Source organism: Phyllobates terribilis, unplaced genomic scaffold (assembly GCF_046119375.1).
Source record: "Phyllobates terribilis strain yellow unplaced genomic scaffold, ASM4611937v1 Scaffold_8__6_contigs__length_399053987, whole genome shotgun sequence".
Taxonomy (NCBI): domain Eukaryota; kingdom Metazoa; phylum Chordata; class Amphibia; order Anura; family Dendrobatidae; genus Phyllobates; species Phyllobates terribilis.
The window spans coordinates 312747290-312773211 of NW_027362768.1; the positions used below are offsets into that span (position 1 = coordinate 312747290).

Below are 25922 nucleotides of genomic sequence, written 5' to 3' on the forward strand. Positions count from 1 at the left end.
TTGACTTGAGTCCAGGACCGAGGGAAGTCTCCGAGCAGAGTACTAACCACATCTTCCCTTTCCTCTACGGGTCGAGGGTCTTCTTGTTCCTCTTCAGGATTCCGTAGCTGTTCGGGACACTTCTTCAGGTGATCCCGGGATACAATGGTTGTGGTTTCCCCTCAGTCTTTACTGATGGTACAGACCTTCGGGTTGTCGTGGCTTGAGGGCAGTACGATGTACGGGTCCTTCTCCCACTGGTCGTCCAACTTGTGGAGCCGTTTTTTCCTCTTCAAGACCTGCTCTCCGGGTACCAAGGGAACAGCGGGAGCATACTGGTTGTAAGTTTTCTCTTGTCTTTCCCTAGCTAGACAGAGACTTCGCTCCACGCTCTCCTGTACTTTCCGGTACTGCTGCTGCCTCTCTGTGTCCCAGTCTGCTTCCGGTGAAGTGTCCTCGGGTGTCAGGACTCCCATCTCCAGGTCAACAGGTAGCTTACCGGGTCTTGCCCTCATTAGGTAAGCCGGGATACAGTTGGTGGAACCTACAGGGATGTAGTTGTATAGGTCCACCAGGTCGGGCAGCTTCTCAGGCCACAGACTGCGTTCTTCCAGGGGCAATGTTTTTAGAAGATCTATCACCACCTGGTTCATTTTCTCACAAAGTCCATTAGTTTGCGGATGATAGGGTGTCGTCCTGATCTTCCGGCAGCCATACAGAGTACAGAACTCTTGGAAGACCTCCGCTTCAAAGGCAGGTCCCTGGTCCGTCAGCACCTGCTCTGGGTAGCCGTGTGGATGGCAGAAGTGCTGCTGGAAGGCTCTAGCTGCTGTTTGAGCCGTTAAGTCCTTGACGGGGACGACAACCAAGAACCGGGAGTAGTGATCCACGATGGTTAATGCGTAGACGTAGCCACTTCTGCTTGGGGTCAGTTTTACATGATCCAAGGCTACCAGTTCCAACGGCTGCCGGGTGACGATGGACTGAAGGGGGGTCTTCTGGCTGGCACGGTCCTTCCTTCTTAGGTTGCATGGGCCACAGTCTCTGCACCACCTCTCGATGGTTCCTCTCATGCCTACCCAATGGAACCGCCCGCGCAGCAGGAACTCCAGCTTCTTCCATCCGAAGTGCCCAGCCCAGTCGTGGTATGCCTCCATCACCATAGCTGCGTCCCTTCTTGGCACCACTACTTGCCAGATCAGTTCATGCGTCCGGGAGTTAACCAGTCTGCGGCACAACTTCCCCTTGTAAAGGAACAGTCGACTCTTCTCTGCCCACAGTTGCTTGGCCTCCTCCGGAGCGTCTGGGTCAAGGCGAGCTTCTGGCTGAGTCAGCATCTCCTTCACCAGCCGGACGGCAGGGTCACTGTCTTGCGTTTCCGCCCAGTTGTAGTGAGGTAAGGGGTTGAACGTAGCGGCTTGCTTCCCCCTTACACGGTGGGAATACTGGATAGTCCCATGACGGTGGAACGCAGGGAGTTCGACCTCTTCCAAATCTTCTGAATCCTCACCCTCGTCCGGTAGGTTTGGCATCCTGGACAGGGCGTCCGCGTTGGTATTGGAGCGTCCTGCCCGGTATTTGATTGTAAACTCATAGTTGGACAAGCGGGCCATCCATCTCTGCTCTAGGGCACAGAGTCTTGCAGTGTCCAGGTGTGTCAACGGGTTGTTATCCGTGTACACGGTGAACCGGGAAGAAGCGAGGTAGTGCTTAAAGCGTTCGGTGACTGCCCACACCACTGCCAGGAACTCTAGCTTAAATGAGCTGTAATTCTCAGGATTTCTTTCGGTGGGTCGCAGTTTTCGGCTGGCGTAAGCAATTACCCGTTCTTTCCCCTGCTGGATCTGGGATAGTACGGCTCCTAGCCCGATGTTACTGGCGTCGGTGTAGAGGATAAAGGGTTGGCTATAATCAGGGTACGCCAGGATTTCATCCCCCGTGAGGGCCATCTTCAGCTGGCGGAAGGACTCTTCTTCCAACTTCTCCCATCTGAAGGGCGGCTTCTGGTTCTTGGCCTTCCTGGACTGGCCTATCAGGAGGTCCTGCATAGGAGCTGCCTTTTTGGTGAAACCGGGTATGAACCTTTGGTAGTAGCCTACCAACCCGAGGAACTGCCTCACTTCCTTTACACTGGAGGGGCTTGGCCATTCCTTAATTGCGGTGATCTTATCAGGGTCGGGAGCCACTCCGTCAGCACTCACCACGTGTCCCAGGTACTGCACCTTTGGCTTCAGGAGGTGACACTTGGAGGGTTTCACCTTTAGGCCGTAACTTGCCAGAGCTTCAAACACTTCCGCCAGGTGCTTCAGGTGGTCCTCGTAGGTTTTGGAGTAGACGATGACATCGTCCAGGTATAACAGGACCGTCTCAAAGTTCCGGTGTCCCAGACAGCACTCCATCAATCGCTGGAAGGTTCCTGGTGCGTTGCAGAGTCCAAACGGCATGCAGGTAAACTCACTAAGTCCCATCGGGGTGGTGAATGCGGTCTTTTCCCGATCCGCCTCTGCTACAGGAACCTGCCAGTACCCGCTAGTGAGATCCAAGGTGGAGAAGAAGTTAGCAGATTTTAAAGCAGCCAAAGACTCCTCTATTCTTGGTAAGGGGTACGCATCTTTGTGTGTGATACGGTTTATTTTCCGGTAATCTACACACATTCTCATGGTGTTGTCTTTCTTTTTGACCAAGACTAGTGGAGCTGCCCAGGGGCTACAGCTATCCCTGATTACCCCAGCCTCCTTCATGTCTCTAAGCATCCCCTTGGCGTGTTGGTAGTGTGCAGGGGGTACGGGTCGATACCTCTCTTTTATGGGAGGATGGTCTCCCGTGGGGATGTGGTGTTCTACCCCCTTGACTCGCCCGAAGTCTAACGGGTGTTTACTAAACACTCTCTCGTACTCTTGAACCACCCGGTAGACTCCCTGTTTCTGGTGGGAGGGAGTGGAGTCAGTACCCAAATGTAGTTGCTGACACCAATCCTCCATTATTTTCTCAGAGCCGTTACCTTCCTCCGGATGAGATGGAGGCAAGGGTTCCACAGACTGTATAGAATTTTGGTTGATAGTATATAATTTGGCTAGCGTAGCATACCGGGGTAGGTATACTTCCCTTTTCCCAATATTTATTATGCGAACGGGTACCCTCCCATGGCGTACATCAACTACCCCCCGGGCTGTCAAAATGGTGGGCCTACTGTCTGAGTAGACTGGCTCTACCATGGCCTGGTAATCTCTACCTCTCAGACCAATAGCTGCCCGGCACCAAATCATCATTTCACTTTTCGGGGGTATGGCAATAGGGAAAGGGTCACACATTCTTACGCTACCAATCTCACCGCCGGAGAGTTCCACTTGTTGCCGTCGCATCAGTGCCCGGATCTCTTTCTGGAGCACTCGCAGCTGGCCGGAACTGGCGTTCTTGGCAACCTGCTGTAAAATGAAAATCACCTCTGCAAGACAATTTTCAATCACATTAGTTCCTAGAGTTATCTTAGGGTGACTCTCGCGCTTATCAATGTCCACAATGATCAGTCCCTGGGCTGCCAGCTCGACTCTACCGATTTTAATGGTCACCTCTTTAAATCCGATCTGTGGCACGGGCTGACCATTGCTGGCGATGATACTCAAGTCGTCGTCAGGGTAGCGGGTTATATCCGAGTCATTCCAGTACTGCTTGAAGAGCACGTACGGGATGGTGGTGACCTGTGACCCAGTGTCCAGTAGGGCACTCATAGGAATGCCATCCAGTACCACAGGCAAGACTGGACGTCCTCCCACATATTTGTCACGCCAGTTTGATGGGCCTGATGATCTTTTTCCTAGGGGTTGGCCCTCTACCCTAGGTTGTGCCAGTTTAAAGGACAGTATCTTGCCATATGTCCGGGTTGATTGCAGCGGCGGCAGATAGGTTGTCCGTCCTCGTTGTATCGGTCGCTGGGTCTTCCTGTGGCCGGTGGGGTCCTCCTTGGTCGGCGCCACGGGATGTCCTCCGGTCCGGATGCCAGCTGGATCTTCCCTGGAGTAGAAACCTGTAAAGACTGCACAGTTCGGGTTAGCGCAGCAACGCTTTTAGCTAGCTCTTGGACCTGATGGTGCAGGTCGGGAGCCGGGTCATTGTTCAAAGCCTGCGCATCAGCTCCCACAGGCCCTGCCGACAAGGGCGCCGCCTCTTGGTGGTAAGTGGTAGTGGGGCGTCTGTGGGTCACAACGCCACCTGGTGGCGGTTCTCGGAGCACCCGGATGGCTCTGTCCTTGAACTGTGCAAATCCCAGATGAGGGTCCTGTAAGGCCATTGCCCGCAACTGGGTTCGGTGGGCATTGCAATATAAACCCTCTATAAATTGTTCAGTCAACAGCCGGTCCTCGTCTCCCACGCCGTCAGGGTCGGTCTGCTTAATGGCTCTCAGGGCCTCTTGTAGGTTTAGTGCATAGTCCCTTATACTCTCTTGTGCTCGCTGCTTGCACCCGTAGAATCTAAGCTTGATCTCGGCTGAGGTGCGGGTATCAAAGGTATCCTTCAGCCAGGTTAGTATCCCTGCGACAGTCCTTCCCCCAGGTGGCCAGGACTTTACCTCCCTTTGGGCTGCCCCAGTTAATTGGGCCACCAGGATGCTCACTTTTTGCTCTTCTGTGAGGGGGTACACCTGGAAGAGGCTATCCAGCTTTTCTCTAAAGTCATGCAGAGTATGTGACTCCCCTGAGTACTGGAGTAGCCAGGCCGCTCCCGGGATATAGGGCATGGTGAAAGGCATGACTGCAGCAGCGGTGGCGCTGGCGGGGGTTGAGGCAGTGAAGCTCTCCTCCGTATCCGACATCTTCCTCCCCCCTAGTGGACCGTGGCCTACCTTGCGATGATCCTCTTCCGTAGGCCGCGGCTCCGCAGTGGATCATCAGGGTTGAGGACCTTCCGTCGCGCTCCTGTGACGTCGGCGTCTGCTGGGCTCCTTCCAGGACCTTACGCAACGTCCGGACGTGAGGCGGGGCTTCAGTTCTCGCGCGCTTTCGGAGTCCACGCCCCTCTTCTTCCCGCGCGGCGTCTTCAAGATGGCGTCCAACGGCGGGAAAACTCCACGGATGGCGGGAAGAAGGTAGAAGATGGCGCCGGATGGCGGGAATCTTCACCACTGGTAAGTTTGAACAGTCTTTTTCAGGCACGCAGTACCCGGTGGTTGCGGGCACGAGATCCTGCCGACTACGCCAAAAGTTGACGCGCCCTGGGCCTATGTGATGCAGCGTTGCGCATGCAGGGACTACCCGGAGCCGGATCTGATAGGGGTAGTAGTCTCGTGGCGGTGACCCGGTCCGTGCCCAGGGAGTCAGACTAAGTGGCGGTATATTAGCAGTAGATGTAGAACGACTACGCCACCCGTTGAATGCAGCTATGGAGCTGCCGCTGCAGGGCAAACCGCTGAGGCTGGTGGGAGGATGGTGCAGCGTGGATGGTATAACCCCCAACGGGAGGGGTATGGCCTCAGGGCAGCCGACGTGGATGATGGGGGTAGCAGGAATCACTCAGAGACGATACGGTGTAGTTCAGGGTCTTTACTGGTGACAAAGATAGACCCTCCCGGAGTACTGGCTAGCGGTCGGGGCCTGGTCAGTCCTTGAGCAGATGGGATCCCCCTTGGCCAGGCGGAGTTGTAGGCCTCCCCAACTAATTGTACTCTTCTGGCTACCTTGCTAGAGGCGGGTAAAGGTAGCCCACGTCCCTGAGTGTACCGTGTGGTGCTCACCCGTATGGCCGGTGACTCGGGGCCTTCTAGTAGCTTCCGCTCCACGACGGCGGTGCTGGTCCCACATGTGTGACCGAGCCTTCGGGTTTCTGGGCCAGAGGACCTGAAATCCCCTGCCGGTCGGTTTCTGCTGCTGGGTAGGAGTTAGTCCCCACAGCCTCGGACTCCGGGTCCGGTAAGAAATCTTCAATCAGGGCGAGCTCTACAGCTTCCAGCCCTGATCTCCTCTTAGCACGACTCCCACAGAGCTCCTGATCTTTCTTTCCTATCACTGCTTCTCTTCTTCTCTCTACTCTTCTTCCTAACCCTGCCTCAGCCCCAGGTTTATATAGGGGAAGTCCTTCCCCTCCCAGGACTGGGCAGGAGGTGTGGCATGCATAGGATTCCTGACCAAGAGACCTCCCACCTGCTCTCAGACATAACACTGCTGTTACTGTGGAAACCAGACCCCTGGGGTGCCACATTTATGTCATATATACACTGTACACACACATATATACACTACGCAAATACATACACACTTTATGGAAGGTACATTAGCGCAACTCATATGTTTTATTCTCATATCATCTAAAGTAGTGCTTGTACGATCACCTTGGGAAAAATGCAAAAAGAAGAGCCGAAAAGCGTGAAAATAATTTGTACGCTGCATCTCGCTCTTCCGTTCTTGGGAACATAAACTTTATGACTGCCGAGCGCTGGAGAGATTGTTATTATGTTATGTAGGTTAGGGGTAAAGTAATTAAACTGCTATATTTTGAAGATATAATATTTATTTTACTGCAGAATGAAACACCAGATGGTTCGGAATATTTCTTGCTTTTAAGAGTGAGATAGATAGATGGAGGAGTGTACAATAGGGAAAAAAATAGACCCAGTGGGATGCAAAAACTGGTCCCCAGTCCTAAACAGAGCGGCAGATCTGAAAAAGCATATATTTCAAAAATTGAAATAATAACATGCACTTCAAAATGGATGAATGGACAAAAGGATCCACGGATGGACATGTAACTTTGTGCAACAATTGTATCTATCGGTTCTACCTATACGAGTGGCAAACACACTGCGGTCACATTTGGTTACATAATATACAACTGAATGCTGGAGTACAAGCTGAAACAAACTTTAAAGGAAAGCAGTATAATGTAGAGACAAATACCCTGATTCCAGTGATGTGTCACTTCCTGGGCTGCATGCTGCAGTTTTTATAAAATCACTGTTTTATCAGCAGGAGATTATCACAAGAGGACTAGTAAACCTGCTGCTAGGTAGTCCAACCACGCCACCACCACTGATTGGCAGCTTTCTGCCTATGCACAGAACACACAGAAAGCTGCCAATCAGTGGTATGGGCATGGTTCTACACAGCTCAGCATTCAGGGAACTGCTAGATCTGCAGTAGTAATTTTATCAAAACTACAGCAAGCAGCCCAGTAAGTGATACATGCCTAGAGTAAGGTTCTCTGCCCCTACATCATGCTGTTCTCAGATGGAATAGAAAGAACCGGCTGGCCATTTCCCTTTAAAAGGAGCTTTGCCAAAATTGCAAGGTACCACCTATTCTATGGGACCCCCAGCAATACATAGAATGGGGCTCCAGAACTCTGAGAATGGGGCTCCAAAGCTCTCGTCTGGAGCAGAGGTACGCATGAAATTGCTGGAGAAAGTCGAGCTGGGCTATTTCTGACAGTCCCATAGATATTGAATGGAGCAGAGAAAGAGAGAAACCCATTCTGAGAGTTCTGGAGCTCCATTTTTGGGGCTTCTAAGGGTCCCAGAAATCAGACTCCCAGCTATAAGGATGTTATCCCTTAACCTATTGGCAGGGATAAGGGCTTGTTCACAAACTGCATTTTTACCACGTTTTTACACATGTTTTTCAAGGGTAAAATTCGCTGTACTTTACAGTACCAGCAAAGTAAATGAGAGTTCTGAAATCTCATGCATACGCTGCTTATTTTTTCCTTCCAGATTTGAACCATCAAAGTGATTTTTCAAATCGGCAGCGTGTCAATTCTTTTTGAGTTTCCCCCTCCATTCAAATGAATGGGGAAAAATGCAAGACATCAAAAACACATGTAAAAAAATGCATAAAAAAACGGACATTTTCTGCAGAGTTTTTTGTGCCAACACTCGAGTATTTGCAACAGATTTTTCTGCATAAAAAACTAAACTAGTGCATAAACCCTAAGTCGAGATTTTATCTTTACATATAGACAATGTAGTAGAAATTAATTTCTTCTAAATATGTACAATGATATCAATGTCCCCCATTAGGTTCTTAGAAAACAATAACCTAAGGAGATCACAATCATACTTTTTAACCAAAATGTATATATTACATATTATATTATTGCACTGTCATGAGTTTACTGCAACAGAGAGGGGCCAGAAGACCACAGCGTCTGATTCCTCCCACTCCTGCACTCATTAGGAGCCTTTCACCTTCATATTAAAAGGTGCAGCTTTCTTTTAGCGCTGCAGGGGTTAATCTGCGGAGAGTTTTTGGAAGCTTTACAGAGTGATTGCTCTCAGCTGTTCAGTGTTGGCCACTCCCCGCTCCTATATATACTGGACTCTAGCTAGCAATCATTGCTGGAGCTAGCTTCATGCTGCATGGTTCTAGGAGCTTGGTGGTTTGTTGTTTGAGAAGGCGTTTGGAGGATTTAGCGAAGACTGTTGCTTGGTTTTGGGTGTGTGTTAATCCTCTCCTTCTCCTACTTTGTTTTTCCCCATCCTCCACTCCCCGGTGTTAACCTCTGTTGTTTGTGTGCATATATTTATATGGAGTGGTATTTTCCTTTATTCCTGCTTATATTACCTTGTCTGGTTGGTCTAATGCGAAACACTACTACTCCCTTCTTCCCTGGTTGGGAAACAGACTCAGGGCAGATTCAGGAGCTCAGACAAGGTATGTGGCCCCGGCTTCTTCACTGTCAGAAGTAATTCGGGGAATACGGACAGTTAGGGACAGGGAAGGAGCCCCTGGCCCTGGGTTACCCAACAACAGAGCCATGACATGCACGGTTCGGTCCGATGAGTGTCTCCAGATTGCGATCATCGCTGTCCCTGTCCCTTCAAGCACCGCCTCTTCTCTCTGGATGTAAGTGGATAATGACTCTACGTCATCCACACAGTGGCTGAAGTATTGCCCCGGTGCAGTGGAATCAGACCAGCAGTGCGAAGTCAAGTCACCAGCTCCTTGATTCCACTGCTCAGAAGCGAGACTTTGGGCACTGTGTGGATGACGTAGAGACATCATCCACTTACATCGAGAGAGAAGAGGCAGCATTTGAAGTGACTGGGGCAGCGCTGATCACAATTTGGATTTGCCCATTGGACCAGACCACGCAGTTTATGAAATTGTATACACAGTATACAGTGAGCTCCTTCTAGTGGTGAATGAAGACAGGCAGACTTTATTCATGTACTGAACTCGCTATAAAATGCCTGACCACTACAAAGGCATAAAAGTGTCCTGTACCTGCAAAGTTCATGATCTACCACTAAGGGCACACTGTTGACAAATGACCCCGTGCAATCAACGATGTCTATAAAATTAATAAATGGATGTTTACCTGACTGCAAACTTGAAGATACAGAACAAGGGGATCACTTTTCGGGACAAATGCCCACATTTTGTGCCACGTCTTCCCCTTCTCCAGGAACAAGAGGTTGCTGCTCATCACACTGCTTTCTGGAGGTATCGACAGTTGTTTCTATTAAAGAAAAGAAATATAAAAGATTAAACATTTGCAATTTACCAGTGTAATGAATATCAATAGTATAAATCCAATTTTCTATGATTTTTATAATGCTATTAATGTGCTACATTGATCCGGTTTTAGCACCTTCAGTGAATGATTAAATCAAGGGAGATAGTTAATTATAAGAGAACAGGCAGCAATAAAGTAACGCAGCTTCCAGTGAAACACTATGGAGTAATACGGGAGGATGAATAAACTCAGCATAATCAATATAACAAATAACGGCCCCTATAATATAGAACTCCGTTTGGGAAAGAGGCAATAAAATGAAATGGAAATAGTAATATTTAATGTAATATTCACTTTTTAATTATTTTTAACAATAGTCAATGCCTTACAGGCAGTCATTTCACTAAAACCTTTTAACTGGAAACATTTCAAGATGTATAAAGTCTCCTGACTCTGACATGCCAGGCTTGGCATGTCACTCTCCACAAGGAGAAATGTTACCCCTTAGACCCCAGTCCAGAGCCTCTCACCTAACCAAATCAGACCTCATACTTTGCACTGATGAGGGGCAATACCCCGAAACACTGTGTCTTTGAACAGGATTAAAGCCAAACCAGAATCTCAGTTTGCAGACACAGTGTTTTAGGGTGTTGCCCCTCATCAGTGCAAAGTATGAGATCTGATTTGGCTAGGTGAGAGGCTCTGGACTGGTGTCTAAGGGGTAATGTTTCTCCTTGTAGAGAGTGACATGCCAAGCCTGGCATGTCAGAGTCAGGAGACTTTTATAAGCCATGCATGGTTCTTTGGGAAATTATATATGCAAATTGCCTCTTCAGAGAGGAAGAGGACTAGAACTCTAGCGCCACCTATTGGAAGTAGCGATCCTAAAAGTCAATAGCGACTCTGTAACGAGTCTTGCAACATTACTTAGGATTAAGGCCAAACCAGAATCTCAAAGTAATATTGCAAGACTCGTTAAAGAGTCGCTATTGACTTTTAGGATCGCTGCTTCCAATAGGTGGCACTAGAGTTCTAGACCTCTTCCTCTCTGAAGAGGCAATTTGTATATATAATTTCCCAGAGGAGCATGCATGGCTTATAAAAGTCTCCTCACTCAGGCATGCCAAGCATGGCATGTCACTCTCCATAAGGAAAAATGTTACCCTTTAGATACCAATCATTTGAAGGGAATTTTTTGGTCACCAGTACCTGCTGCTACTAAAACCCCAACATGGTGCCGAAATATGATGCACGGCAATGGGTGGTCAGTCGCATATTTAATCCTTCATGGTTTCGTGTTATATGTCTTGGATTTGTAATCTGTAGAATTTACTGAATCTTGGGACTTTGTGTTGTCTCTGGCCATTAGGTACGGTAAGCCCCAGCAATGGTCAAGTAGGACTTCTTTATAGTCCCTCTTTGGATCTACCATTTGTATATTTAGTGGGTTGATTGCTACTTGCTTTTAAATTACTATATTGTTAATCATGTATTGATAAGTATGGCCTTTTTTTAACATATTGGGATTTTATGTCCTTTTCAGGAAATTGCTTTTAATTATAGCCTGATATATTTCAGACCGGGCCGTCATGGAAATAACTTAATCCTTCTAATGCAGAACTTAAATAATTACTGTATGTCCTTGTTAATAAAATGGAAAGAAAGAGTCAATTGTTAGCACAGAGATCCAGAATGCACATGAAAACATTTTATTTTTCTGTGTCCTTTAAAAACAAAGGTCTTAAAGGAATTGTCCATCCATGGTTAAAAAAAAAACACTATCCTCCTATACTTCACTCATATACAGATGCCAAGTACATGGCAAGTGAGGGAAATATTCCCATCGTCATAGACAAATACAAGCACTTTTCCAATGTACTGCTTATTAAAATTTGTAGCTGTTCTTAACTCTTTTCTTTTGTTTACTGTTCGTTGCCTAGGAGATCGACCACTGCTTCTGTCTAGCTTGTAAGCATGGTGCTAAAGCAAGTCCGGGATTAGGAGGCAACACTCCAGCGATCCTGGCCAGCTTAATAACAGTGCTTACAAGATGGAAAGAAAAGAGCTTGTAAGCACTGTGCATATTTTTCTGTTTAGCAGCAGCGGTCGGTCTCTAAGGCAACAAATTGTAAACAAAAGAAAAGTGTTTATCTCAAGAACGGCTGAAAATGTAATGTAATAAGTAGTAAATTACTTGTATTTACAAACACTATTGGACAATACCCATTCATCAAGATGGGAATAACCCTTTAAGAGTATAATAGAATCTTTAAAGGGAGTCTGTCAGTAGAATGAACCCTGCTAAGCCGTCTATACAGGCTTGTAGGTCATAGGAAGCGGAATAAAATGATACATTTTGCGATCTGCAATCTGATGTCTTATTCCAGCGAAATCCACATTTTTCTTAATATGTAAATGAGCTGTTAGGATCTATGGGCCGGACAAAGATCTCCCTGAGAATCTGCCTCTAGAGATTATTTTGAATGAAAGGGGGAGTTACCAGTGTGAGAAATGTAATGACTGTCAGTCTGTTCTCCAGATCTACATGTCTCACACTGGTAACCCCCCCTTTCATTCAAAATAAGCTCTGGAGGTAGGTTTTCAGGGAGATCTATTTCCGGCCCAAAAGTGTTGGCACCCTTGAAATTGTTCCAGAAAATGAAGTATTTCTCCCAGAAACTTATTGCAATTACACATGTTTTGCTATATACATGTTTAATTTCCTTTGTGTGTATTGGAACAACACAAAAAAAGAGAAAAAAAGGCAAATTGGATATAATTTCACACAAAACCCCAAAAATGGGCCTGATAAAAATCGTTGGCACCCTCAACTTAATATTTGATTGCACACCCTTTGGAATAAATAACTGCAATCAATCACTTCCTATAACCATCAACAAGCTTCTTACACCTCTCAACTGGAATTTTGGACCTCTCTACTCCAAACTGCTGCAGGTCTCTCATATGTGAAGACGTCTTCTTCTCCAAACAGCAATTTTAAGATCTCTTCACAGGTGATCAATGGGATTTACCTCCAGACTCATTGCTGCCACTTCAGAACTCTCCAGCGCTTTGATTCCATCCATTTCTGGGGGCTTCTTGAAGAATGTTTGGGGTCATTGTACTGCTGGAAGACCCATGACCTAGGATGCAGACCCAGCTTTCTGATACTAGACACTACATTGTGACTCAAAATCCTTTGGTAATCTTCAGATTTCATGATGTCTTACACAGTGTCCAGGCACCCAGTGACAGAGGCAGCAAAACAACCCCAAAACATCTTTGAACCTCTTTATACCATATTTGACTGTAGGTACTGTATTCTTTTCTTTGCAGGCCTCATTCAGTTTTCGGTAAACAGAATGATGTGCTTTACCACAAAGCTCTATCTTGGTCTCATCTGTCCACAAGATCCTTTACCAGAAGGATTTTGGCTTACTCATGTACATTTTGGCAAACTGCAGTCTAGCTTTTTTATGTCTCTGTGTCAGCAGTGGGGTCCTCCTGGGTTTCATTCCATAGCGTTTCACTTCATTCAAATGTTGATGGATAGTTTGCACTGACACTAATGCACCCTGTCCTGCAGGACAGCTTGAATTTCTTGGGAACTTGATTGAGGCTGCTTATCCACCATCTGGACTATCCTGCATTGCAACCTTTCAGCAATTTTTCTCTGCCGTCCACGTACAGGGAGATTAGCTACAGTGCCATGAGTTGCAAACTTCTTGATTATGTTGCGCACCATGGACAAAGGAACATCAAGATCTGTGGAGATGGACTTGAAACCTTGAGATTGTTGATATTTTTCAACAATTTTGGTTCTCAAGTCCTCAGACAGTTCTCTTCATCTCTTTCTGTTCTCCATGCTTAGTGTGGCACACACAGACATACAATGCAAAGATTGAGTCAACTTCTCCCCTTTTTTTCTGGTTTCAGGTGTGATTTTTATATTGACCACACCTGTTACTTGCCACAGGTGAGTATGAACAAGCATCACATGCTTGAAACAAAATTCTTTACCCACAATTTTGGAAAGGTGACAACAATTTGTCTGGCCCATTTTGGGAGTTTTGTGTTAAATTATGTCCAATTTGCCCATTTTCTTTTTTTTTTTTTTTGTGTGTTGTTCCAATACACACAAAGGAAATAAACATGTGTATAACTAAACATGTCTAATTGTAATAATTTTCTGGGAGAAATACTCCATCTTCTAGAACAGTTTAAAGAGTACCAACACTATCGGCCATGACTGCAATTATACAAGTGTCAAGTCATCCAAACAGGTTAGAATTTTTTTTTAAATAATCTAAAAAATGACAAATAATTTAAGTAATGCATTAAAAGCTATATAAAGTTCTAAAAATAAAAAAAAAATGTGCTAGGTAGGATCCACTGCCAGAGGGAAACACAAAAAGTCAATATTTGGCTGATACTAGACACAGGTCTCTGGTGTGTTTAAGATGACATAAAACGTGTATTCCTTCCTCTCACATTTCAGATTACAGGTGCATGGGATGCAGATTCTCTCCAGAAGATGAAAATAACGATGGCTGTAATACAGTCTATGGATCACCAGATGGTGATGAAGAGACATATCATTACAAGTAACAAAGTTATTTCTGCACCAAAGTCATAATCACAGATTATCAAACTTTAGACTTTTATCAGTTTTCATGATTTTTTCCCTATAACTATTATGTTTGGAAAAGGAGGACAAGAAAGGTAAAGCTGAAACACAAGCTTATATAAATGTTGATATTTGTGGTCTATCAGTTTCTGCAAATATATGCCACGGGTGTGTCAGAAGTGACAGACAGTCGCCCTGCAGTTGGTTGCAGCAGATCTCTATGTTTGGCATTACAGACATCTTCTTAGAGGCTGTATCTCTAGGACCCAGCAACTTCCTTCCTCTGGCTAATTAACACCCTGGCCTGTGTGTATAAATACCTGCTGTCTGTCAGAGGGAGGTGCCGGTGATACTCCCATTACCCCTTGTGAAGGCTCGGAGCAAGTGCATGACTTCATCCTCTCTGGAACTATGAGGACGGGTGTTAATCCCTCTGAAGTTGACTAAAAGCTAAGCTATTTTCCCTTCTTTGTTCCCCCTTGTTGTCTTTGGTGGTTAGTGGGGATCGACTAGGGCTCATCCCCCTCCCTTCCCTAGCCAGGGCGCAACACCAGGGAAAGACAGGGTTTAGGTTCGCATTCGGCGATTGGTGAAGAACCAATACAGGGACGTTAGTGGAGACAGGGTGATATTAGATCAGCCTAGGAGGTCTCCACTCCCCCCTTTCCCTAGAGTCTGGGCTCCCTTTCCTTCTTCCCTTTGTGTTGCACTAAGTCTTTCACGCACTTTGCGTGACAATATACTTCACGCATTTGTAGCACCCCGAGGGTTCGGCCGCTACAGGGGTATTGCACCTCAACCAGAGGTGTGGTATTCCACTCCCGGGTAAGGATGGAGTATGGACCTCAGTTAGCTGCACACATATACACTCCTCATTTCCGGGGGACAGCTCTACGGTGCTCCCATTAGTATGCAGGCACGACTGACTATGTCCCTGGCTGGAGTGGGGAGGGGGGGAACCCTAGTGATATGGGAGCAGATAGGGGCTGGTTTCTGGGCATAGGAAGGAGCTCATTGGATGCAGGTCACCTGAGCTCAGACACGGAGGAGGAGGTATAAAAGGTGGGCACCATCTTAGAACAGTGTTCAGTCTGTGAGGAGGAAGTGAGAGTGGAGGAGAAGGGGAGCAGAGGCTCCACTGGAGTTCTGCTCCAGAGCCAGGCCTAGGACACGGGCAGGGCGAGAGAGAGAAAAGAGAAAGGAACAGAATAGAAAGAGAAGGAACCAAAAGAATAAGAAAGGCCCAGAAACACGAAGGTAGAAAGGACCCTAAGGACCCAGGAGATTACGGGTGACGGGTCAGGCAGGAAAAGGGTACCGGATCCCAAGTTGGTGGAGGCAAATAATCCTCAGCCAAGAACCGGAGGTTGTGATCATTTATTGGTGCGAACCCTCGCTAAATCTACTAGGAAGGCACCGCATAGGGCCAGGGAAGCTGGCGCCAAGTTCTCCCAGAGAAGGCCCGAGGCAGCCGGACAGAAGTTTGGTCACTGGTGGGGCACGGCCAGAGGAAGGATAGAAGGGAGTTCTGTGCCATACTCCTGTGTTTCTTACCACGCCAGCACTAACGGTACTGGGACGCCCTGCACCACCACCCCCAGCATTCACTTACAATGCCCTGAGGCTACACTCTTCCCGTGGGGAGTTATCCTATCCCTGTGCTGCATATCCACATCAGCCTCAGCAGTCTGCCTTGCAGCGGCGGTCCTCCCTGACCGCAATCCACGGGTGGCGTAGTCGGACATTGCAAACCACATAATTACACTGCCACTGGTCTGACCACCCTGAGCCACGGACCGGGTTGCCACTACTACTCCCAGCATTGCCCTAAAGGCCCGGTTCCGAGTACCCCACGGCTCAGAGGGCGAGTCACATTCTTGACCCCTTAGGGATCCGACCTAATTTGGCCTTAACGACCAAACATCTTTTTTTGCTTTTTAATCTACGTAATCCAGCAGCCATACATTTTTTGGGAGGTTTCATTGGTCCTATTTTGGGGTAACCTACAGTATGACTTTTTGATCACTTATTATACATATTGGGAGATGGAATGAACAATATAACAATAATTCTGGATTTTTTTTCCAACAACATTCAGTATAATTGTCATGTTAACTTTAGTCTGCAGCTCAATAGGATAATGACAATATCAAATTTCTATGGTTCTTTAGGTTTAATACTTCTAAACAAGTATAATACTTTTGAAAACAAGGGATTTTTCTATGTTCAAGAATGGCTGTAATTTCTCACCATGTTGCCATTTTTAGAGATATATGACTCTTGAATCACTTTTTTTCTTCTTCATTTTTTTTTTTTTTTTTACAGCATTCACCTTGAGGGATAAATGATGATATAGTTTTATACTGCAGGTCATTACAAACGTGGCATTAGCAAATGTTTGTCTTTTTTTTTGTTTTTTTTTCCCAGATTCAACCATTTTTAAGAAGGAAAATTGGGATTTTTTAAAATATTTTTTTTACTATATTTATTACTCTCATAAGGCGACTCGAACATGCAATTCTTTGATCACATAGATAATACACTGCACTACTTAACATAGTGTAGGGTAACATCTCAGAATATCAGTGTTCTGTAGTTTTCTCCTTCTGTCAATCTACTCAGATGCCAATGTCACTATTTATATATCTCACATAGAGGGGGGTAGTCTGAAATAAAGATTAGGCATGTGGTATTTTAATATGCCTGGTTCTTTGATCTCCTGTAAGTAAGTGAACCGGTATACTACTTATTCCCTTACATATGAAAATAATCATGAATGTTCAGCTACATTCAAAGATGTTTAATATTGTTGGAGATAGACAAAATCTTTTCAAACTTTTATTATAAGGGGCTGTCTAGTGGATAGATCATTAATATCAGATTGGTGGCGGTCCAAAAACCAGAACTCCCTCCCATTGTTCAACTGTTACCTTATGCCATCTGAAGTAAACATTGTATGGAACTGGAACTAAACAGCTCCATTCATTGTATAGTGACCGTACAGCTCAATTTCCATTCACTTCAATAGGAGCTGAGCACCTGACTACTGTCAGTGTATGGAGCTATGGTGCTTTTGTCTCTGTACACCATAAACTTATGTGAGCCATGGCACCAGATAACGGCTGATTAGTGGAGGTGTTGGTTGTCAGAATCTAATCTTGATGAACTGGTCCAAGCCGCAGACAAATCCTTTAAAGTGGGTGTCTGTTACTTTAACATTGATGGCCCAGCCTTAGGATAGGTCATCAATGTCTGATCGGTGGAGGTGTGACACCCGGCACCCCCCTCTGATTGGTGGTTCCCAGTGCTGGTGGTGTCCAGAACTGCTCGGTTGCGGAGCTGCACAGAACAACTCCATCTACTGCATAGTGGCCGTGGAAGGGTACTGCACATCCACCACCTATTCAAAACAATAGGAGATGTATATGTAGTACCAGGCCACGGCCACTATATTTTTGGCAGAACTGTGCTTTGCAGCTCCACAACTGAGCAGTGCCAGCCACTGACACCAGGAACAGCTGATCGGCGGGGACGCTGGGTGTCACACCCCCACTGATCACATATAGGTTCCCTTTAAGATAGGTCATCAGTCACCAGGTTTTTCCCATATAAAGTGGGGCCAGCAGCTGTACGCCCTCATAAACAGCATTCTAGTATATAAGTCCCCAATGAGCTCTGCAGAACATAAAAAATAGCATTTTTATACTCACCTATGGGGTGGTCCGGTCCAATGGGTGTCGCTGATCTTGATCCGGTATCTCCTTTCTTTTTCCGATCGCTGTCCTCCTTCATGTGGATGATGCGTCCTACGTTATCCACACAGTGTTCTCCATCGCGCTCCTGTGCAGGCCACGGGCAGAGCAAAAGTAATGTATTGCGCATGCTCCTTGTCCTTTCCTCGCGCATGCGCATTATAGTACTTTGCTCTACCCTCGGCACGGGAGAGAGAAGTGTGCCTGCGCAGGAGCACTATGGGAACACTGTGGATGACGTAGGATGTGTCATTCAAGCAAATCAGGGAAGGGGGGGTGGCAATCGCAAGAAGAGAGGAGGCGACAGATCAAGACCAGAGGCGCCCATCGGATCGGACCGCCCCGTAGGAGAGTACAATAAAACCTATCTTTTGTGTTATGCAGAGCGCATTGGGGACTTATATAGCATTCTAGCATACTGTTTATGAGGGTGTACTGGTGCAGGCCCTACTTTATATGGAAAAAACCTGATGACAGGTTCCCTTTAAAGATAGACCATTAAAGGGGTTTTCCCACGAACAAAAGTCCATTTTAATCCATGGCTGTGTCTGACCGTGTACGGAACATACCACAGCTCCTGGGCAAGGGAGGAAGCAAATGACAATACAGACATTACAGCAGGAGATCGCAGAGGATTCATTTTGTGAGGTAAAATATTGTTTAAAAACAGGCAGTAAAATGTTTTACCTCACAAAATGAATCCCCTTTAATGTTAACCCCTTAAGCCCCGCGGGTGGTTTGCACATTAATGACCGGGTCAATTTTTACAATTCTGACCACTGTCAGTTTATGAGGTAATTACTCTGGAACGCTTCAAGGGATCCCCCTGATTCTGAGATTGTTTTTTCGTGACATATTGTACTTCATGATTGTGGAAAAATTTCTTCGATATCACTTGCGTTTATTTGTGAAAAAAATGGAAATTTGGCGAAAATTTTGAAAATTTTGCAATTTTCAAAATTTGAATTTTTAAGCCCTGAAATCAGAGCGATATGTCACACAAAAGAGTTAATAAATAACATTTCCCACATGTCTACTTTACATCAGCACAATTTTGGAACCAAAATTTTTTTTTGTTAGGGAGCTATAAGGGTTAAAAGTTGACGAACGATTTCTCATTTTTCCAACAAAATTTACAAAACCATTTTTTTAGGGACCACATCACATTTGAAGTCACTTTGAGAGGTCTTTATGACAGAAAATACCCAAAAGTGACACCATTCTAAAAACTGCACCCCTCATGGTGCTCAAAACCACATTCAAGAACTTTATTAACCCTTCAGGTGCTTCACAGGAATTTTTTGAATGTGGAAGAAAAAAATGAACATTTAACTTTTTTCACAAAAATGTTACTTTAGACCCAATTTTTTTTATTTTCACAGGGGTAACAAGAAAAAATGGACCCCAAAATTTGTTGTGCAATTTCCCCTGGGCACGCAGATACCCAATATTTGGGGAAAAAATACTGTTTGGGCGCACGGCAGGGCTCGGAAGGGAAGGAGCGCCATTTGACTTTTTGATTGTAAAATTTGCTTGAATAATTAGCGGACGCCATGTTGTGTTTGGAGAGCCCATGTGTGCCCAAACTTTGGAGCTCCCCCACAAGTGACCCCATTTTGGAAACTAGACCCCCCAAGGCACCTTTCTAGATGCATAGTGAGCACTTGGAACCCCCAGGTGCTTCACAAATTGATTCGTAACAATGAAAAAGTGAAAAAAAAAAACACTTTTTCATTTTTATGAATCAATTTGTGAAGCACCTGAGGGTTCCAAGTGCTCACAATGCATCTAGATAGGTGCCTTGGGGGGTCTAGTTTCCAAAATGGGGTCACTTGTGGGGGAGCTCCAATGTTTGGACACACAGCGGCTCTCCAAACGCAACATGGTGTCGCTAACAATTTGAGCCTATTTTCCGTTAAATTTGTTAGAGGACACCATGTTGCATTTAGAGAGTCCCTGTGTGCCCAAACATTGGAGCTCCCCCACAAGTGACCCCATTTTGGAAACTAGACCCCCCAAGGCACCTATCTAGATGCATAGTGAGCACTTGGAACCCCCAGGTGCTTCACAAATTGATTCGTAACAATGAAAAAGTGAAAAAAAAAACACTTTTTCATTTGTATGAATCAATTTGTGAAGCACCTGAGGGTTCCAAGTGCTCACTATGCATCTAGATAGGTGCCTTGGGTGGTCTAGTTTCCAAAATGGGGTCACTTGTGGGGGAGCTCCAATATTTGGGCACACAGCGGCTCTCTAAATGCAGCATGGTGTCCTCTAACAAATTTAACGCAAAATTGTCTCAAATTGTTAGCGACACCATGTTGCGTTTGGAGAGCCCCTGTGTGCCCAAACATTGGAGCTCCCCCACAAGTGACCCCATTTTGGAAACTAGACCCCCCAAGGCACCTATCTAGATGCATAGTGAGCACTTGGAACCCCCAGGTGCTTCACAAATTGATTCGTAACAATGAAAAAGTGAAAAAAAAAACACTTTTTAATTTTTATGAATCAATTTGTGAAGCACCTGGGGGTTCCAACTGCTCACTATGCATCTAGATAGGTGCCTTGCGGGGTCTAGTTTCCAAAATTGGGTCACTTGTGGGGGAGCTCCAATGTTTGGGCACACAGGGACTCTCTAAATGCAACATGGTATCCGCTAACAAATTGAATGGAAAATCGGCTCAAATTGTTAGCGGACACCACATTGCGTTTGGAGAGCCCCTCTGTGCCCAAACTTTGGAGCTCCCCCACAAGTGACCCCATTTTGGAAACTAGACCCCGCAAGGCACCTTTCTAGATGCATAGTGAGCACTTGGAACCCCCAGATGCTTCACAAATTGATTCGTAACAATGAAAAAGTGAAAAAAAAAACACTTTTTAATTTTTATGAATCAATTTGTGAAGCACCTGGGGGTTCCAACTGCTCACTATGCATCTAGATAGGTGCCTTGCGGGGTCTAGTTTCCAAAATTGGGTCACTTGTGGGGGAGCTCCAATGTTTGGGCACACAGGGACTCTCTAAATGCAACATGGTATCCGCTAACAAATTGAATGGAAAATCGGCTCAAATTGTTAGCGGACACCACATTGCGTTTGGAGAGCCCCTCTGTGCCCAAACTTTGGAGCTCCCCCACAAGTGACCCCATTTTGGAAACTAGACCCCGCAAGGCACCTTTCTAGATGCATAGTGAGCACTTGGAACCCCCAGATGCTTCACAAATTGATTCGTAATAATGAAAAAGTGAAAAAAAAAACACTTTTTCATTTTTATGAATCAATTTGTGAAGCACCTGGGGTTCCAAGTGCTCACTATGCATCTAGATAGGTGCCTTGGGGGGTCTAGTTTCCAAAATGGGGTCACTTGTGGGGGAGCTCCAAAGTTTGGGCACACAGGGACTCTCCAAATGCAACATGATATCCGCTAACAATTTGAGCCGACAATTTGTTAGCGGATACCATGTTGCATTTAGAGAGTCCCTGTGTGCCCAAACATTGGAGCTCCCCCACAAGTGACCCCATTTTGGAAACTAGACCCCCCAAGGCACCTATCTAGATGCATAGTGAGCACTTGGAACCCCAGGTGCTTCACAAATTGATTCATAAAAATGAAAAAGTGTTTTATTTTCACTTTTTCATTTTTACGAATCAATTTGTGAAGCACCTGGGGGTTCTAAGTGCTCACTATGCATCTAGATAGGTGCCTTGGGGGGTCTAGTTTCCAAAATGGGGTCACTTGTGGGGGAGCTCCAATGTTTGGGCACACAGGGGCTCTCCAAACGCAACATGGCGTCCGCTAACAATTTGAGCCGATTTTCCATTCAATTTGTTAGCGGACACCATGTCGCGTTTGGAGAGCCCGTGATGTGCCTAAACAGTGGAGCTCCCCCACAAGTGTCCCCATTTTGGAAACTATACCCCTCAAGGATTTTATTAAGGTGTATAGTGAACATTTTGAACCCAGAGGTACGGCACATTATTTGTTTACATTAGGTCATCATATTGAATAAGTTGTCATTATTCTTGAGCGCAAGTGCTCGCTACTTGAGTTTGCATCGGGTACTCAGGTATGCACCATGTACAGCGTGTGCTCGAGTGACATGCTCGAGTCCCTGCTCCGCATGTTTCACGGTTATTAGACACCCAAAAAAAAACATGCGGGGATCGCTCGTGCATGGCAGGCAATCCCCGTAAAGTTTTTTGGCCGCGAAGCATATGGGGCAGAGACTCGAGCATGTCACTCAAATACCCACGATACTCAATGCATACCAGAGCACCCGATGCAAACTCAAGTAGCGAGCACTTGCTCTCAACACTAGTCGCCATATCGTCATCTTTTTTTCTTACTTTTGAAAAAAATCCCAACCCCAGCCCTAACCCTAGCACAACCCTAGCCCCAGCACAACCCTAGCCCCAGCACAACCCTAGCCCCAAACCCAGCCCTAACCCTAGCCCAATCCTAACCCAACAGTTTATTTTTGACGCTGTTCCTTGTGCGGTATAAGTGATTAGACGACTTTATTCTTCGGGTCGGTGTGATTACAGCAATGCCAGAATCATATGGGGTTTTTATGACTGACAGCTGTCACACACTAAAAGACGCATTTTTTGTAAAATCTAGTTTTTGCATCGCCATATTTTGAGAGCTATAATTTTTCCAGATTTTGGCAGACAGTCATGTGACGGCTCGTTTTTTGCGGGATGACTTGACGTTGTTATTGGTGCCATTTTCAGGCACGTGACATTTTTTGATCGCTTTCTATTCCGATTTTTGGGAGGCAGAATAAACAAAAACCAACAATTCAGGAATTGTTTTTTTTTTTTTTTTTTTATTCTGTTCCGCGTGTGGTAAAATTGATGAGGCAGCTTTACTCTTCGGGTCAGTATGTTTACAGCGGTACCACATTTGTATCATTTTTCTATGTTTTGGCGCTTATACACAATAAAAGCTATTTTATAGAAAAAAATATTTTTTAGTATCGCTTTATTCTGAGAGCTATAACTTTTTTATTTTTCGGCTGATGGAGCTATATGGCGGCTTGTTTTTTGCGGGACGAGATGACGTTTTCAGCGGTATCATTTTTATTTATATGCGTCTTTTTGATCGCGTGTTATTCCACTTTTTGTTTGGCGGTATGGTGATAAAGCATTGTTTTTTGCTTGTTTTTTTTTTTTTTTTTTTTACCGTGTTCACTGAAGGGGTTAACTAGTGGGACAGTTTTATAGGTCAGGTTGTTCCGGACGCGGCGATACCAAATATGTGTACTTTTATTGTTTTTTTTTTATTTTTTTTATAATAATATTTATTGATGGGTACATTATATTTTTATTTTTGGTGTATTATTTTTTTTTTATTTTTTTATAATATTTTTGCACATTTTTTTTTTTTTTTTTTCCACTTTCACACAGTTTATCCACTTTATTACTTTGTCCCACTCTGGGACTTTCACTTTTTTTTTCTGATCGCCTGCATGGCACAGGAATGGAGCACCATCCCTATGCCATGAAGGCTGTCAGAAGTGCACAGTGTGAAGATTGCTTGGAGATGCACTGCGCATGTCCAAGCAATCTTCCTGCTCTCTGGTGACCCGGATGTTGTCATGACGACATCGGGTCGTCATGGCAACACCCGGGAAGCCTTTGCAGACTGCGCTGGAAGCCGGAAGAGGAGGTGAGTATCGCCGATCACCTCCCCTTGCCCCCGCAATGCCGCGATCGACTTCGATCGACTTCAATCGCAGCATCGCGGGGGTTAATGTGCTGGGAGCGGTGCGTGACCGCTCCCTGCACATAGTACCGGGTGTCAGCTGTGACAATCAGCTGACACCCGGCGGCGATCGCGCCCGCACAGCCTGCGATCGCGATGACGTACTAATACGGGTCTGGCTCTTAAGTCCCAGGGCACAGACGCGTATTAGTACGTCAGATGTTATTAAGGGGTTAAAGTCTGAGACAACCCCTAGAGTGACTGCAGACTTGTAGCCTAAGCCCTGACAACCCCTAGAGTGACTGCAGACTTGTAGCCTAAGCCCTGACACCCCCTAGAGTGACTGCAGACTTGTAGCCTAAGCCCTGACACCCCCTAGAGTGACTGCAGACTTGTAGCCTAAGCCCTGACAACCCCTAGAGTGACTGTAGACTTGTAGCCTAAGCCCTAACAACCCCTAGAGTGACTGCAGACTTGTAGCCTAAGCCCTGACACCCCCTAGAGTGACTGCAGACTTGTAGCCTAAGCCCTGACACCCCCTAGAGTGACTGCAGACTTGTAGCCTAAGCCCTGACAACCCCTAGAGTGACTGTAGACTTGTAGCCTAAGCCCTAACAACCCCTAGAGTGACTACAGACTTGTAGCCTAAGCCCTGACAACCCCTAGAGTGACTGCAGACTTGTAGCCTAAGCCCTGACACCCCCTAGAGTGACTGCAGACTTGTAGCCTAAGCCCTGACACCCCCTAGAGTGACTGCAGACTTGTAGCCTAAGCCCTGACAACCCCTAGAGTGACTGTAGACTTGTAGCCTAAGCCCTAACAACCCCTAGAGTGACGGCAGACTTGTAGCCTAAGCCCTGACAACCCCTAGAGTGACTGCAGACTTGTAGCCTAAGCCCTGACAACCCCTAGAGTGACTGCAGACTTGTAGCCTAAGCCCTGACAACCCCTAGAGTGACTGCAGACTTGTAGCCTAAGCCCGGACAACCCTTTTAAGGAACTGAGAGGAAAAGGATCCCTAGGTGGTCGAGCACCGTAATCCGCCACATAATATAAAGTGATTGACCATCTATTTGAGCTGCGATACTAAGCTGAGTCTTTAGACAAGAATATTGCTGCTTCTGGGGAGAAAGAAAAGCAAAAACGTTCCTTTTCTGTTCTTGGAAAACCCTCATTATAAGATAATAAAGTGGTTCATGACTTCTGAGTGCAAAACAATGTAATCCCACAAGATGAGGCTATGTCCTACTTCATTCAGCCGATGCCTTTTCATCTTTCTGATGCCGGGGAGAGGCTCGAAAGTGGAATTCACCAAAAGCCCTCCACATTTACTATTGATTAATTCTGCATAGTCTCTAAGGGTAGTATTGGGGAATCTGATCTCGCTCCCACTCATGAAAGGACGGATTCCGATAATTGAAACCTAGTAGGGAATTGTATGAAGAGTTCTCTAATACAGAAGAGCGGATCCATCTAATAATACATTTGGGAATAGCGGCATACAGCTGGCAGCAGAGGCATCTAGTTTAATCAGCTAATGGGCCGAGTGCCATTGTGTTCTGCACCAGGCCTCCTCTTCTTATGGGAACAGTAAGTGCTTGAAGTTTACATTTTACGGCTCCAAGAGAAAAAAAAAACTGCACAAATTGCTAATTTCAAGTAAATCAACATAATTCTTACTCCAGAAAAAAAAAGGCCTCCAGGGTGCTGAAGGAATTTCATTCCATTTTATAGTCATCATGTGGAAGTTTACATCTTTTATTTTCACAATAAAAAGCTTTGGTAGAGGTGCATGTGCCTTCATCATACAGACAGCACTTAAAAGTATTGCTTACAAGAAGACTTTATGAAGTTTGCAAAAAGTTTACAAGGTGCAAGCTGCCGGGATAATTCCAGAAAAGCAATGACGTGGAACGCATCTATACTATAGCTAAATTACTGTGAAACAATGGCATAGAGAACCCTGGAAATATTACTTGGTGCGGGCAAGACCGATATTAACCCCATCATAATCAGGACATTTTTTATTTTTCATTTTTGCCCTTTCCTTTTTTTTCCCCTCCCCAACTTCAAAGAACCATCACTACTTTATTACCTGCAGCAATTTTGCTGCAGGATAAGTTGTAGCTTTCAATGACACCATTTGTTTTACTATGTAATGGATTTCTTTTTCCCCATCTTTCTATACAAGTTGGGTGAAACTTTAAAAAAAAAAAAAAAAAAGATTCAGATATTATTTTTTGGGTGGTTTCATTATTAGGGTGTTCAGTGCACGGTAATAATGAACTGGCAACATATATGACTCTTATTTCTTTTTATAGCATTTTTGAGGGGAGATGCAATGACCAAAACTGGCAATTCTGTATTTTTGTTTTCTGCCATTTTTTGTATTGGTTAAATTTTGGATTTTTATACT

The 25922-nt window shown here is 45.5% G+C and overlaps 1 protein-coding gene across 1 annotated transcript in view; it reads right to left on the reverse strand.

Annotated features, from left to right (window-relative positions):
• FGD3 (FYVE, RhoGEF and PH domain containing 3) overlaps positions 1-25922 on the reverse strand; it is a 340862-nt gene that overhangs the window by 8712 nt on the left and 306228 nt on the right. Inside the window, exon 18 of the mRNA XM_073644555.1 lies at positions 9286-9426. Within this exon, the coding sequence (XP_073500656.1) occupies positions 9286-9426 (141 nt within the window). The remainder of the gene's footprint in view (positions 1-9285; positions 9427-25922) is intronic.